We start from the raw sequence: 15,327 nt of genomic DNA on the forward strand, positions 1-15,327 counted from the left end.
GAGAGTGAGTGATTTCCCTTATTAGCTTAAAGAATTTTGAAAGAGAATTCAACTACAAAGACCATAAAGGTGAGTATGAGTTAGGGTTAATCTCTTTAGTTGTTTATAATGTCTAGTAATTAGATTTGTGAGTGTTTTATTGTTGAGGTTGTTTATTCATTTTTAGTGTGACTAGAGTAGTGCAAATAATAGCCATTTAGTAGTAGTTGGAAGTTAGTTATGGATGACTAGTATAACTTGATTTAGGAAATAGCTTTGGCAATGGTATTAATGCCTAGTTGGGTTGATGGCGATGTTGTTGTGTGTGATAGGTTCCAACGAAACCCCACACCTCCATTCGGAACATTAATCGAAGTTAGAGCCCACCAAAACATCAACAAAGACTGGTGAGTGAACTTGCATTTCAAAATATTTTGGGAAGTGCCTACATGTTTAAATAAATCATTTGAAAGTTTCATTTGTTTTTGCTTTAAAAATATACTTTGGGAACAAGCCCTTGATGAAATGTTTCTATCTTGTGAAATGTGCAATATGAATAGTTCATGCTTTCTCACATTATATTGATATATATATTATGCTTTGGATGCTCTTTTTGTGTGATAATGAGGACCCAGCTATGTGCGGTGTGGGAGTGCACATGAGCTGAGTATGGCGAGATGGTATGCATGATGATGTATGTATATATATATGTTATAGAAAGTTTATGAAAATAATTGTGATTGTGTTGTATGTTGGCATTGTTAATTGCTCCCAAATTGCTTTTCATTTCAGCAAGAAAATGGCTTTTTGATGTAACAATACCCCTTTTAACTAAATTGATCTGTTTCTCACTACAACGAGATTGATTCTCGCTGCAGCGAGAAACTCTCGGGTTGGGGGGGGGTTACACTAGCTTGATTCTCACTGCAGTGAGAAATTTCCTGAAGCTTCTCGTTGTAGCGAGATTCATTCTCGCTGCAATGAGAAACTCTCTAGTGGTTCCAAAAATTCTGGTGCAATGCTTCCACTTTGACAAAGATTTTGACCACATTCTGGTTAGAACTGGATAAAGTGGAAAACATCAAAGTTGTATCCAGCCTCTTAGCTTTCTAATGACCCAAAAATCATGTCAATTAGACTTTTGCAGTGGGAGATATACTTGAAAAACTAAAGCATATGTAAACCAAGAATACCTTTTCGCTGCAACGAGAGAACCCTCTGTTGCTTGTATTGCTTGGTCGTTGCTAAAATTTTCATTCTATTCAACTTCAAGGTTTATCATGGATCTTGTAACATTAAGGGATTAAACATTCAAAGTTTGAAATGAGGGGTTTTAATCAAAAATTGGACTAAATTGCATGGTTTTATGGTAAATGCATCATGTTTTCTAAAACATTCCTTATTGTTGCTTGTTCCTTTCTTATGTTCACTCACTGAGTTTATACTCACTCTTCTAAATTGCATGTTTTTAGATCCGTAGATAGTTGGGATCGAGAGTAAGGCGTCCACTTGCATTCACTCTTGAAAGGTATCATGGCATTTGATAGCCGTACCCTCACCAAAGTCACTCCACTGGTTGTCAGAAGTCTTTTATATGAGTACATGTACATTAAATGTAAATTGCTAGGAATCACTTGCCAACGATGCGTGTATAGTTTGGAATGATAGTGCCATTATGAGATGGTTATGAATAACCTTATTTTGAGATCATACAAATGTAAATTTTTGGTATCGTTGTTGTATTATGAAAATATGTCTAGTTGCAAATTACAAATGGTGGTCGAGTAATGGTGATGAAAAATTGATGGGATAATGAACGGGATTACATAACAAGGCTTGCTTGGACTTAGTGGGCTACGTCCACTCAGCCCATGCGCCGGACATGGCCCGAAATTTGGGTCGTGGCAGTATTAATGCTTGTTAGAAATATTATAGCGGTTAGATGACGATATGATTATGCTACGTACATGTTTGAATGAATTAGTATGATTTGATATAGACAAGGATATGATGAAATAGAGCTTAGTTCAAGTGAAACTTAGCCTAGAAGATAATCCATTTGAATAGAAGGATTTTTTTGTTTAGAATTAGAAAATGTAGGAAATTATTTAGAAAAATAAGTTTTATACCTAAAGTATTGAGACATAAAGAACATGTATCGATACATTTAGGATAGGATGCCCTAAAAAGCATTTTGTGTAAAAAGTACCGATATATACGCCAAATGTATTGATACATGCTTCACAATATAATGTTTTCAAGTTGTTTTTATAAGGCTTTTCAAAGGCAAATAACTCTTATTTCACTCTAAATGATTTATGCAAGTATGGTATCAACAAAATCCTTACAAAAGGGTTTTGAACATGTTTCAAAAGTTTGAAGGAAACAAGGAGATTTATAAATAACATGATTATGCAACTTATTGGTTATGAAAAACTCTTCTTCTTGGCTTGTCCCCTTCTCTGTATTCACTCACAGAGTCTTTGTAACTCACATGTTAGTTTTCTATTTTTTTTGGTAGATCAGTGAGATAGCTCTCGAGTAGCCAATGTCACGAAAATGTGATCCATTCTTTCTCGCTAAGTGTTCTAGCAACCACTTACAACTTAGAGGATCATGTCATGTTCCGCTAATAAGTTGGTCTTTATTTTTCAATTATATGATATATGTTGATAGATGATTATTTATGAGTTTGTAGCCATAAGTGGCAAAATGATTTACATGTTTTCAAGTGCTTTGATAGCGACAAGTTATGATTGGCTCGAGAGCCTTACCTTTCACCTAAGGTGCTTATATTTAAGCAAATATATCTTAGTTATACCAAAAATCATAAGCTAGACAAACATGAGACACAATTTGTCCACATGAACATTTATTATGTATGTGTGTGTGTGTGTGTGTATGTTACTAAGGCTATTGTAATTAGACTATGTCATTTAGATATACGTTGATAGTAAGATTATCATATTAGTATGCCATGTATATTGTATGCTATTAGAATCATCTTAATTATAGTATGACATTGTTGCTATACTATGATAAAAGTATGTCGTGTCATTTTCCCATGAAGTATATTGTGCAATATGCCACATGACTATTAATAATGAAATATGTCATGTAATCCTAGGTGTGTTTTTTATTATGAAATATTCAAATTTTAAAGGAATTTTCATCATTTGCTATGATCATGTAATTTAAGGGCATTTTCATAGTTTTGCATCTAATATAGCATATGTATGATAGTAGGCTTTTATGTTATTTCAAGTTTTATGAATAACTTTTTTATGTAATTTTACATTTACTTTTGATAATTAGATATTGTTTGCATTATTTAAATGGTTGGTTGACCACCCAAGGTTGCTAGCACACCTATATCATTTTAGATACATGCATGACAACATGAGACATATTATGATACCCTTGATTTTTATTTGAAGATAAATTGGTAAACTTGCTTGCTTAGCTTGAGGAAATCTTATATGTGTGACTATAGTGAAGGTCACTTAGATAAGTATTATGAAACTTCAAATCTTGATACAAGAATAAAAGAACAAGTTTACTTGATGCGCTTAGAAATGCCTCATTAAACCAAAAATCTTCACTTTTTATCCTTAAAAATCCATAATTTAGAGTTGTAAAGGTTTGAAGGAAAAGTCAAAAGGAAATTAAGCTTCGAAATGATCAATTTTTTTGCAAGTTAAGGCATGAAGGATCAATCTTTAGGAAAGAAGGGTTGATCCCTAAGAGTTTGGAGTCCAAACTTTACATTTTGTAATGCAAGGATTGACCCCTAAAGGGAGAAAGTCAATCCCCTAGCAAACAAAATGCTTGGAAGGCATTCTGTTTTATAAAGATTGACCCATAAGGAGAAAATGGTCGATCTTCTAACAAATAGAATGCTTGGAAGGCATTCTATTTTGTAAGATTAAACTTCCTTAATTAAAAGGTCGACGCTGAAAGGCACCCCCACGAAATAGAATGTTTCTGGAGCACAAGGATCAACCCCTGAGGGTTAAAAGTATAACCCCTAGGCCATTCCACAAACAAAAAAGGGCTTTTAAATCGATCTTGATCATTAATTCCATTTCACTCAAACTAAAAAACCTTTCATCCACTTTTTATTTTCACACAACTTAAAATTAAAAACATTCTCTTTTTTCCTATTTTAATTGCTTTACCATTAAACCAGTAAAAACTCTCAAGGTAATTTAGAGATCCAAAGAGAGCCCAAAATCTAAAAAGGAGCCCAGATACCTAAGATTTAACCAGAATGAGTCCAAAAGCCCAGATGAGAAAAATAAGTCTAAATGGCCCAATTGAGCCTAGATGAACTAAATGAACCTAAATTGTCAATTTAGACAAGTCCAAATCAAATCTTTAACCTAAATGGTCTAACACAAGATCCATGTCAATTCAATCTTTGAACCCACATCTAAACGATTTCATCTTGGTAATACTTAAACTCTTAAGCATGACAAAATGGATACAACCTATCCACATGAACATTTATTATCCAGAAATTAGTATGCCTGATAACATTATGAGGTTAGGATTAAAAATGAACATTCCCATTAGAATTGATGTACACCTATAGCCAATCAGTTCAGTGTACAGATATATTCTTGATATATTTTACATTACTTTTAATTAATAAAAGTTTTCATTATCTATGTGTTTATATATAATTGTTAGGGTAAAATACCCTTACCTCTTAAGTTTTGATCGAAATTACATGGAGGCCCATTAGTTTTCAAAATGGACACTCCACCAAAAAAAATTTCACTAAATATATAAGTTCAGTCATTAGTCAACCGTTAGTGTTTTCGTCAATTTGATGACGTGGCTAGGGTAAAATGATAAACTTACCCCTCATTAATTTTTAAAATTACTATTATATAATTTATTAATTAAAAAAGAAAAAGCTCCCTAGGAAACATTGGAGCTCCCTTGAGGAACCTTGATTGGGTTAGGGCTCCTTAAGAGAGCACCGATCTAGTGTTCCCCTCTAGTGGTCCCCTTTTTTGGGGAGATAGGGAGCATTAATTGGTGCTTTTTAAATTTTTTTTAAATATAATAATAATTTCTAAAATTAATAAAAAAAGAAAAGGCATTTTAGTTTTTTCTTAATCTCTGTTAACGGTGTTTGTTTTTTTAAAGGCGAAGTGTCTATTTCGAAAACTAATAGATTCGCTTGGAATTTTAACTAAAACTTAAAGAGGTGAGAGTATTTTTGTGAGACTTTGACCTTTATAGATTCGTAGATAGAAGTAGACGCGATATCCCTGATCAGGGGTAATTTCGTTATTTTTTTAGTAAGCCCTTAAAAGTAAGTTTTAAATAATATTAAGGCCTAAGTAGGCCTAAGGCATAAATGAATGATGAAAATATGGGTAAAATGACAAAGAAAATAAAAATGATGATGATTTCCACGGTAGGGGTAAAATTGTCATTTTTCACATCGGGGTCAAATTTTTAAGTTTTTATGAACCCGTGCATTTCTAGACCATTATGGATCTTGTCTTAGTGTCAAAAGAGTAAAAAGATTGCATAAAGGATTGGAGGAGAACAAGCTAACTTGTTGAGGGCATTTTGGTAATTTAAGTGGAGTGGATAAGCTTGAGCTATAAATATCTCTTTCTTCCAGCAGTTTTTTCATTCTCCAGCAGCTTTTCTTCTTCTTCTTCCTCTCATCTTACGTTGCTTTCATCCTCCATGAAAGCTTGATATGAAAGCTCCATAACTTTTTTCAAAATAGCTCTAATTTTTTACGTTTTTGTGCACTGTTGCATAAAACCCTTGTACTCCTTCACTTTCTCACTTTAAAACCCTTGAAAAATCTTATTTCCATACTTTCTCTCATTAGTTAAGTGTTTTAGAAAGAGAAAAATGGAGCTTTTATAATAGCTTGGAGAATTGTTGAAAAGAATTTCAAAGTTACAAAGCTATTAAGCTAAGTAGTAAATTAGAGTTGAATTTTTAGTGTTGAGAATGGCTAGAGATTTGACTTGTGAATATTTTGTAGTTGAGGTTATTCATTCATTTTAGAGTGATTAGGATAGTGAAAATAGATAGCCCTTTAAATGACAATTGGAAGCTAGCAAAAAGAAAACTTTTAGAATTTATAAGCATGTGAATTGACATAATGATGATGCTAATGTGATGGTAGGTTCCAACGAATCCTCATCGCCCCATTTGGACCATTAGAGAAGTTAGAGTTGACTAAAAGTTCAACGAAATATCGGTGAGTGAACTTGCATTTCAAAATTTGTTTTAGGAATGTGAATGTATTTGCACAAAATATTTGAATGATTTTAACCAACTTTTCTTTCAAAATGTGTGCCGGGGAACAAGCCCTTGATAAAAAGTCTTAATGTTGCAAAAATGTTAAATGTGTAAAAGGACGGACCTATGTGCTCCTATATTGTGTTGATATATATATATATATACAAATAAAGTTGTGTAATGATATTGACTCGGCTATGTGCAAGTAGGAGTGTGCATAAGCCGATGCTGACCCGACTATATGCGAGTGGGAGTGCGCATAAGCTGATGCTGACCCTGCTATGTGTGAGTAGGAGTGCGCATAAACCGATGTTGACCCAACCATATGCTAGTGGGAGTGCATATGAGCTGATAATGATGGGAGGGTGTGCATGATGATTGATATATATATATATACATACATATACATACATATACATACATATACATATGTATACATGTATGTATATATATACATACATATGTGTTTGTATGTATGTATGTATGTATACATACATATGTGTATGTATGTATGTATACATACATACATATATATACATACATACATATACATATATATACATACATACATATACGGTGTATGGTTGTAATGCATGTGAAAATTTGACATGTTGAATTTTAGAAATTTATATGTGTTTCATGTTGCTTTTGTCATTTCAGCAGGATAGCCTTTTCTTGAGGAGAATGGAAACTTTTTCTTGGTGCTCTGTTTCTCGTTGCAACGACATTCAATTCCGCTGCAGCGAGAAACTCTCAAGTTGTGAGGGTTTTTACCAAACCCGGTTCTCTCTGCAGCGAGAATCATTATCGCTGCAGCGAGAAACTCTCTGTTTGGCCTGTCGAATTTCGCTGCAGCGAGAAACTTTCTGTCTCACTTGACTACCTTATTGATTTTTGCCATATTTTTCACCCTTTTAACACCATAGTGGATCATTGACCTCCAACATCAAGGAATTAATTAACTAAGTAAAAAATGAAGGGTTTAGAGAGAAACCCTCAGCTAGTTGAGAAAACCCTCGTCCCGCTAATAATATGAGCCAAACTTCGCTGCAGCGGAAAGGCATTCTCACTGACCCGTCATTTACTGGACTTGATTTGCATGAATGCTATTAAAGGTTTCCCTCTCTAAATCCTTTGTTGAGCATGGACCCTTTTCATCAAGTGATTTACTAATGTGAGGTTTACATGAGGGGTTTTAATAAGAATGAAACTAATAGCATTGTTTTGAAAATAAATGCATAATGAGTTCTTTAAACCTTCCTTCTCGTTTGCTTGTTCCTTTCTTATGTTCACTCATTGAGTTTGTACTCACCGTTTTCAACTTCATATTTTCAAATTAGAAGGCAGTCGATAACTAGGTCGAGGTATCTTCGTAGATTCGACTCTTGGTAGGTGTCTCGGCATTTAGTAGCTGTACTTTCTTCTGAGTCTCTCCCCTAAAAATCGAGTCTCCTTTTTGAGATGTATAGACAAACCTGATGTAAATTATTAAGATACATGTTGTAGACAATACATGTATATTTTGATGGGTAATGCCACTACGAGTTGGCAATGATTAGCATTATTTTGATTCGAAATTATGAAATGTGACTTTAGTAACTTTGATGGAATAATCAACAGGTCACATAGATAGGCTTGCTTGGGCTTAGTGGGCTATATCCATTGAGTCCATGCGCCGGTCATGGCCCGGGATTTGGGTCGTGACAATTTTACCCTAATTGTTATTATTTACTATTAAGAAAAAGCCCATGAAATAAACATGCTTTGTTAAAGAAATTATAAAATGTTATAATTATAACATATGCATGCTTGTTTGATGAACAAGGTCACTAAACATTACTAACAATAAAAAGTCTATTTGGTATTTTACTCAAGTGTTTATGAAAATAAATTATCATATGATAGTTTAAGCGATCATTTGACTTGAAATCATTAGGTTATCTTGTATGTGGAATGTACTTTGATATTGTCTTATGTTTCCCTAGCCAAGGATGTATAATAGGAAATATATTGGGTATAGCATGAAGTATATAGAGATAGATGAATGACAAATATTGGATTCATTATTTTAAGTGATTCTAAGGGGAATGTCCCATTGCAACTTAACATGTATTAATTCAAGGAAATCCTTCGTCAAGGTAGAATGAAGATTTAGAAAGGAGTTTCCTAATTTCATTAATCAGTTAATGACAAGCTTCAAGAGCTAACATAGTTAAGACATATATAAAGTAGACACTAAATCATGTTCTACATCTAATTGGGATACTAGTTGATTGAAAGATTAAATTACATGGTAAAATTGTGCATTTAAAGGTTTAGTCAAATCACACTAACTTCTCTTAACATTTGATGATCATGACACATTGCTAAATGTCAATCTTGATTTATGAAAGTAAATTAATCAATTTGAACATGATAATATATGCAAAGGAGTTGATTCTTCTTATCTTATTCGACTTAGGATTATAATTCATATTTATTATCAACATGTTAAGAACCTAATGGGTTGCATATGTCGAAAGTGACTATGAGGGAAATTAAAATAGTAAATTAAGTTAGATTTAATTATAAAGAAATTAGAACTTCAAGGATTTGATTGAAAAGGGTTCAATTGAATTGGATAATTTTATAAATAGCATAAAAGTTACACAAATTCCACTAGGAGTAGTATTAGTGAAGTTTCCAATATAAATGAATATTTAGGCTGCACCAAATAACATAACCTACTCTTTGACATTCTTGTGAAGAAAATCGAACCCGTTGCTAACATTTGATATGGACTTAGGCATTCCCCTCTCTTCTTAAGGATTTTCTCACTTGTCGTTTTTGTGAATCACTGTCGAAGATTGGACACTTGAACATCTTATGGTTTGCAACAAGTCTTACTCTTGATGCTTGGAAGTTTCAACAATCAAAATTTTCAACGTTGTGAATTTCAACAGCTACGGTTGAAAGGTCTACTTATCTTCTTCCTTGTAGGTAGGATAATTTATGTTAAACATACCAAAATTTGATTTACTTTGGCAAAAAAAATTTAGTATCCTCTATGTTTTTGTGTAAGTTAAGTGCATGATTTACCAACAATGCCATATAGATGCATATATTACTAAGATCAATGTAACTATGACATGTCATTTAGATGTATGCTGATATTAGGGTTGTAATATTTGTATGCCATGTAGTTTGTATACCATTAAGATTGTTATATTATTTTACTATGAAGCATGCCATCATGAAATATACAATTATACAGTGTCACCTGATTATTAATTATAAAGTATGACATGTAGTTTTAGGTAGACTTTTACTATGAACTGTTAGCATGTTTGGTTGGGAGAATGGCTAAGCCATTTCCCCTTTATTCCCTCAAAAAAAATTTTCCTATGTTTTGTATGTTTATAGAGGAAGTCTTCAAAACTGTCATAAACTTTGGAATAGCTAATACCACCTCTCTCTATGGTATTAGTTATTCCATGCACATGGGAATAGAATTCAAAATATTTTGAATTAAAATGTCCTTACTTTCTTTGAAAAATTACAAACTTAAACTTATAAAATTAATATTTTATATTAAAAAATTAAACAATATTAATATTTTAACCATAATAATATTGAAATTATAAATAAAATATTAATATTTTTAAAATATTAATTTTAAAATTTTTAAGTGAAAATATAAATTAAAAANTTTCTATTTCAAGATATCTCGAGAGTAAAAATTAAAATCTCAAAAAACTTATTCGATAATACGTTATTGTTCGTGGATTAACATTATAACCCTAAGAAAAGTTTCTTTGATGGATCCAAGTTCCAAAAGGCCATGTTACTAATAAATGTTTTCTTTTGGATAAAATTTTGAAGGAGAAGTGCCAGCTAAGGGCATTTACTTATCACTAACAATTATAGGAAGTGTTGAAATATTGGAAGTACCTACCAAAATTAATTGGACACTTTTATCCAATAATTGGAGCTACAGAAGGCCCAAGTAAATGGCCCTAAACCACCAATTCTCACAAACAATTGTCTCCCATTTATCAATATTTTCACAATAATAACTATGATTTATGTTGTTGAGTTTGTATTTGACACTGCTATAATTAATTTTAGAGGTAAATATTAATGATTAAATTAAAATAAATTTTTAATATTTAAAAAATAAAATAATAATAAATAATAATATAGGTAATAAAAGTTATTTTTATCTTTTTATTTTCTATTCTTTTTCTATTTTAAAATTATTTTTATCAACTAAACATAATTATAATAATTATTCTTACTCTATTCTATTCATCATATTAAACTAAATAATAATTATTATATTTTATTTTTATAAAAAAAATTATTTTATTTTATTTTTATTTGTTTTCGTGAATCAAACAAGTAATATATGATTTAGCTTTTACGGGCATCTTGTCTGGCCGATACCTTTTATGATTGTTTTGTTTTCTTATTCACCTCCTAGAGCCTACCAATTTCACCCACGCAAAATCGGAAATTCAGTGAAATCTTTCGCTCTGTTGTGTTACGAGGCTTCCTGCGAAAATGTTGGAATAGGGGTATGGCCGTCTATTTATCCATGTGGACCCTACATATGAATACCTGGTTACCATAAATCCAAGTATCAAACGGCCAAGATATCCCCTACTACCACCTTCCCTGTTTCTTTTTGCCTTTAAACTTAAAAGGGGCTTCGGCTTTATCTCCTCTCCTCTCAGAAAAAATGGCGGAGACACTTATGCATGCGGTTCAATACAGTAGTTATGGCGGAGGAGCTGCTGGTTTGAAGGTAATTTACTTGATTCCAATTATGTGATTTGGGTTGTGTTTATATTACTGTTTTGTATTTTATCTTAATTTTTTTGAGTGGACATTTCAAAAAAGGTTGTTAGTCTGGTGCTTTATTGATCAAGGAAGGGGGAAGAAGGGTTTTAAAACCTTATCATTGAATAAATAAATTTTGATGGAAAGCTTTGAGATATTTTTAAGAGGGTAGGCATTCGGAAACTGGAATTTCCAGTATGGAAAGAAATGGATGGTCAAGTTCAGGATTTGCAGACAGCAAAGTGGTAACATATTTTTTGCAAATGTGCATCCAGCATTTTCCTGCTTTCATAAACTTTAAAAAAACAAATGCTTGAGAGATTTGATGGCATAACGGCTGCGAATTTTATGCCTGTTGCAGCATGTTGAAGTTCCGATTCCCACTCTAGAGCAAGACGAAGTTTTGCTAAAACTGGAGGCAACTAGTCTAAATCCAGTTGACTGGAAAATGCAGAAAGGGTTACTGCGGCCTTTTTTGCCTCGCAAATTCCCCTACATACCTGGTAGTTTACCTTTTTCTTGTGGCCTTTTCAAAGTTGTAATCTTCTCGTGACTGTTTCTTCTAATCCGCAAGTGATATTTGTATTCGTTTGACATTATCAGCTTACTCTTAAACTTACATCTGTCTTGCAAATCTGGGTTCTCTTACTATGTCAAACTCCCAAGCAGTGCATTCTGAATAATGACTTGTTTAATATCGTCTGGATGATTCAACATGGTAATTTACACTGCGTCAATTACATTTATGGATTGTGCTTTAGTGGCTGTTGTTAATAGACAAAATGTGTCTATTTGTTACCTAAGGCTATTGTTAATGGACAGAATGTGTCTATTTGCTAACTAAGGAATATCTTTGTATTTATTAACCACCAAAAGTAAATTACTGGTCAAAAGGTCTCTTAGTTAAAGCACTAGTCAGTATCTTATGATAATTTATGGGGTCCCATTGTTAGGGAATTAGTGTTTTATAAATGTTAAGACTTTATATCTCAGCAGTAAATTTGGCTCACTATCATATTTCATTTGCAAATTACATTAAAAGCGTCCAACTTCGAATCATCAGTTTCCTTGTTCACTGATCTCTGAGAAGCATTGCACTTTTCTTTCTCCTAATCTTTTGATTGCCTTTCTTCAACCCTTGGCTAAAGAACTTTTGGTGGAGCAGGTACTGATGTAGCAGGAGAAGTCATAAAGGTTGGACCAGGAGTCAAGAATTACAATGCTGGGGATAAAGTTGTGGCTATGCTTAGCCATGCTGTAAGTTGTCATATTTATTCTTCTGGCTTTAATCTTGTCCAAATTTGTAATCAGTATAGAAATCCAACCTAGCAGACTTTTCACTGAAGAGGCACTATCATATTGAAATAATGCGAGTGACTGGCTATTTTTGGACACAAGTTGTAGGGTAGTGTGTCATCAATCATTCTGAGAATAATCAGAAAAGGATATTTCTCATGAAGAGTGGAAGAAGCACAAGCAATGTACTAGCATGGTAGATAAATTTGGAGGATTGATGGCATTTATGTTTTTGGGTATTAGCTCAATCAATTAAATGGGTGCTGCAGTTTGGTTGGACTTTAGTGCAACCGGACTTGCATGCAACCCCAACAATTCCTGAAAAGACAAAAAATGGAATTCCATACAGTCGAACAATCCACTTCAGAATTTGTCCTCAGAATCCAACAATGGAATAAAATTAGTATTTCATAGACCCACATAAAGTATTGTCAAGGCCCAGTGCTAGCTTTTTTTGTTCCAAATGAACCATGTCAATCTTCCAATGAGCGGCCTTAGTTATCTCTAGCCATGACATCTGCTGAGCATTGCCCTGCTTGCCTGTTTGGATGAATCAAAGTAAATGAAACCTTTGTGTGATGTCATCCGCAGGATTTGAAATGCTGTTATATTTCTGATTGTAGGTTGCTTTTTCTTGTAGATAGAAAGATTTAACTTTTTAAATGGTAAGCCTTTCTCTGAAAACATATGTATGTTTGGCATTCCACTGGCCTATTTGTTGGTTCAAGCTATATGAAAATCCCCAGCCCCAGATTTTTTTGCACCTTCCTACTTTTCATATTGAGCTGTATTATGTTTTGAATGCAATCATCTTTTGTCTATGTGACTATCATTTTTGAGGAAGTGATATTACTATCAATATGCGAGGCATTTAGCTGTGAGAAGACCTAGATATTATTAATGCGGGCCAGTGGTATGGTGATCTTATCTTCTGCTAGTATCATCAGCAATTCAGCATAATTTATGTTATTTGCTCAGGCCATCTTCTATTATGAGTATATTTTTGCAATGACAGACTGGAGGTGGGCTAGCTGAATTTGCTGTGGCTAAGGAGAGTTTGACAGTTGCAAGGCCTCCAGAAGTATCAGCTGCTGAAGGTGCAGGTTTGCCCGTTGCTGCCCTCACAGCTCACCAGGCACTCACCCAGTCTGCTGGGGTCAAGCTTGACGGAAGCAGCCAGCAAGTAAACCTCCTAATTACTGCTGCTTCAGGTGGCGTAGGTCAGTATGCCGTTCAACTGGCAAAGCTTGGAAACACACATGTGACAGCCACTTGTGGGGCTCGTAACATGGATCTTGTCAAGAGCCTGGGGGCAGATGAGGTTCTTGACTACAGGACTCCTGATGGGGCGGCTCTGAAGAGCCCTTCTGGTCGCAAATATGATTCAGTGATCCACTGTGCAGTGGGCATTCCTTGGTCTACCTTTGAGCCTAATTTGAGTGCAAATGGGAAGGTAATAGATATTACTCCTAGCCCTAGTTCTTTAATGACTTTTGCTTTGAAAAAGCTTACCTTCTCGAAGAAGCAGCTGGTTCCATTAATGCTGATACCTAAGAAAAAGAACCTTGACTATCTTGTGAAGTTGGTGGAGGAAGGAAAGCTTAAGACAGTAATTGATTCAAAGCATCCCCTACGTAAGGCTGAAGATGCTTGGGCTAAGAGCATTGATGGCCATGCCACTGGGAAGATTATTGTGGAGTCTTAGTTTATGAAGTGTAAGTGATACCTACTGTAGTTTTATACAATTCAGTGATTGGGGTTGCTTATGAGGCATTCACATACTCGTAAGTACTCATTATTGAACAATGCAAATGATAAGGTGGGGTTTTTTGTTGTGCTTTGCTGGTATTTAGAACACTGATGTTTGGAGATCATGTTGCTGGCTGTGCAGTGTATTTTGTTATCAATTGCATATGATACTTGGGATAATCGGGATTTGACACTGTGGATAATTAGGATATGTGAACTTTGTTTATGAATGCTTTTAGGCTTTTTGCAAATGCTTAAGATTAGACTCTGGATGTAAAGCAGCCGGGTTTCAAAAGTTCATTATTTTGTGTTGTAAGTGGAAAACCTGGTTCTAGCAAATGAAGCCTGAGGATGCCATTTTGGCTGCTTAGATTTATCAAATGTTTGATCACCAATGAGATAAACCAAAAGAGAGGGGAGAGGAGAAAAGGAGTAAAGAAACACACACAATAAAATTCTTTCTCTGAAATGGGTTCTAAAGTTAATATTTTAGAAAGTTCCAAAGAGACAAGAAAAAAAGAGAAGGTTCTAAAGAGTTATATGAACTCCCACTCCATTTTCTCTCAAATCCAATCAAATGCTTGATGATACATCATTAATTTTGCATGCATCTTACAATAAGCATTTTTCATATCAATTGAACTTATCTCTCACTACGCAATGTGATCATATTTCAAAATTTAAAACTTCTTAAAAATTGTAGAATAAAAGATTAAACTACAGGGAGTCTTTTTTGAGCATTTTTTTTTTATTAAAACAAGAAATAAATCTTTAAACCATCTCAAAATTTTTTAACAAAATTCTTATTTTTTATTATATTAAAATATAAATTTTATTTAAAAAAAAGTCTTTTATATTGACAAAAGAAAATTATGTGACATATCTAATTTTATTGATATCCTTACATCCTTCGTCCTTATGACACATGACATCCTTTGACGTAGGTCTTGGGTTCACAATGGTGGAAGATAAATCGGCATTTTCTCTTGAGTAGAAAGATCAATTTGAATTAAAAAAAAAATAAAGTTATTTTTAACATGAGCTTAATGCTGATCATTTTAAACAAAAAGGCTTCAAATCAAAAAGCTTTTCAACGCTTCATTTAGTGCCGGAATCATGTGAAGTCATTTTATAGATACATCATTTGTTCTTACAACATCACTTTGACCAATGGTTTGCAACATAGCCTTGAGGAATCAT

At 33.5% G+C, this 15,327-nt stretch overlaps 1 protein-coding gene across 2 annotated transcripts; it reads left to right on the forward strand.

Moving 5' to 3' along the window:
* Nucleotides 10,885-14,390, forward strand: LOC18612687 (putative quinone-oxidoreductase homolog, chloroplastic). 2 transcript variants are annotated; one of them, XM_018118819.1, is made up of 4 exons: nucleotides 10,885-11,047; nucleotides 11,444-11,585; nucleotides 12,248-12,339; nucleotides 13,394-14,390. In XM_018118819.1, the coding sequence occupies exons 1-4, from the start codon at nucleotides 10,982-10,984 to the stop codon at nucleotides 14,081-14,083; spliced, it is 990 nt and encodes a 329-aa protein (XP_017974308.1). In that variant the 5' UTR covers nucleotides 10,885-10,981; the 3' UTR covers nucleotides 14,084-14,390. The 2 variants fall into 2 exon arrangements, with proteins under 2 accessions (XP_017974308.1, XP_017974312.1); XM_018118823.1 differs by lacking the exon at nucleotides 10,885-11,047 and adding an exon at nucleotides 11,172-11,327.

Source organism: Theobroma cacao, chromosome 1 (assembly GCF_000208745.1).
Source record: "Theobroma cacao cultivar B97-61/B2 chromosome 1, Criollo_cocoa_genome_V2, whole genome shotgun sequence".
Taxonomy (NCBI): Eukaryota; Viridiplantae; Streptophyta; class Magnoliopsida; order Malvales; family Malvaceae; genus Theobroma; species Theobroma cacao.

Coding starts and splice junctions, on each gene's coding strand:
- LOC18612687 (XM_018118819.1), top strand. CDS start 10,982: ATGGCGGAGACACTTATGCATGCGGTTCAATACAGTAGTTATGGCGGA. Junction 11,048..11,443: donor GAGGAGCTGCTGGTTTGAAG/GTAATTTACTTG, acceptor TGCCTGTTGCAG/CATGTTGAAGTTCCGATTCC. Junction 12,340..13,393: donor TGGCTATGCTTAGCCATGCT/GTAAGTTGTCAT, acceptor TTGCAATGACAG/ACTGGAGGTGGGCTAGCTGA.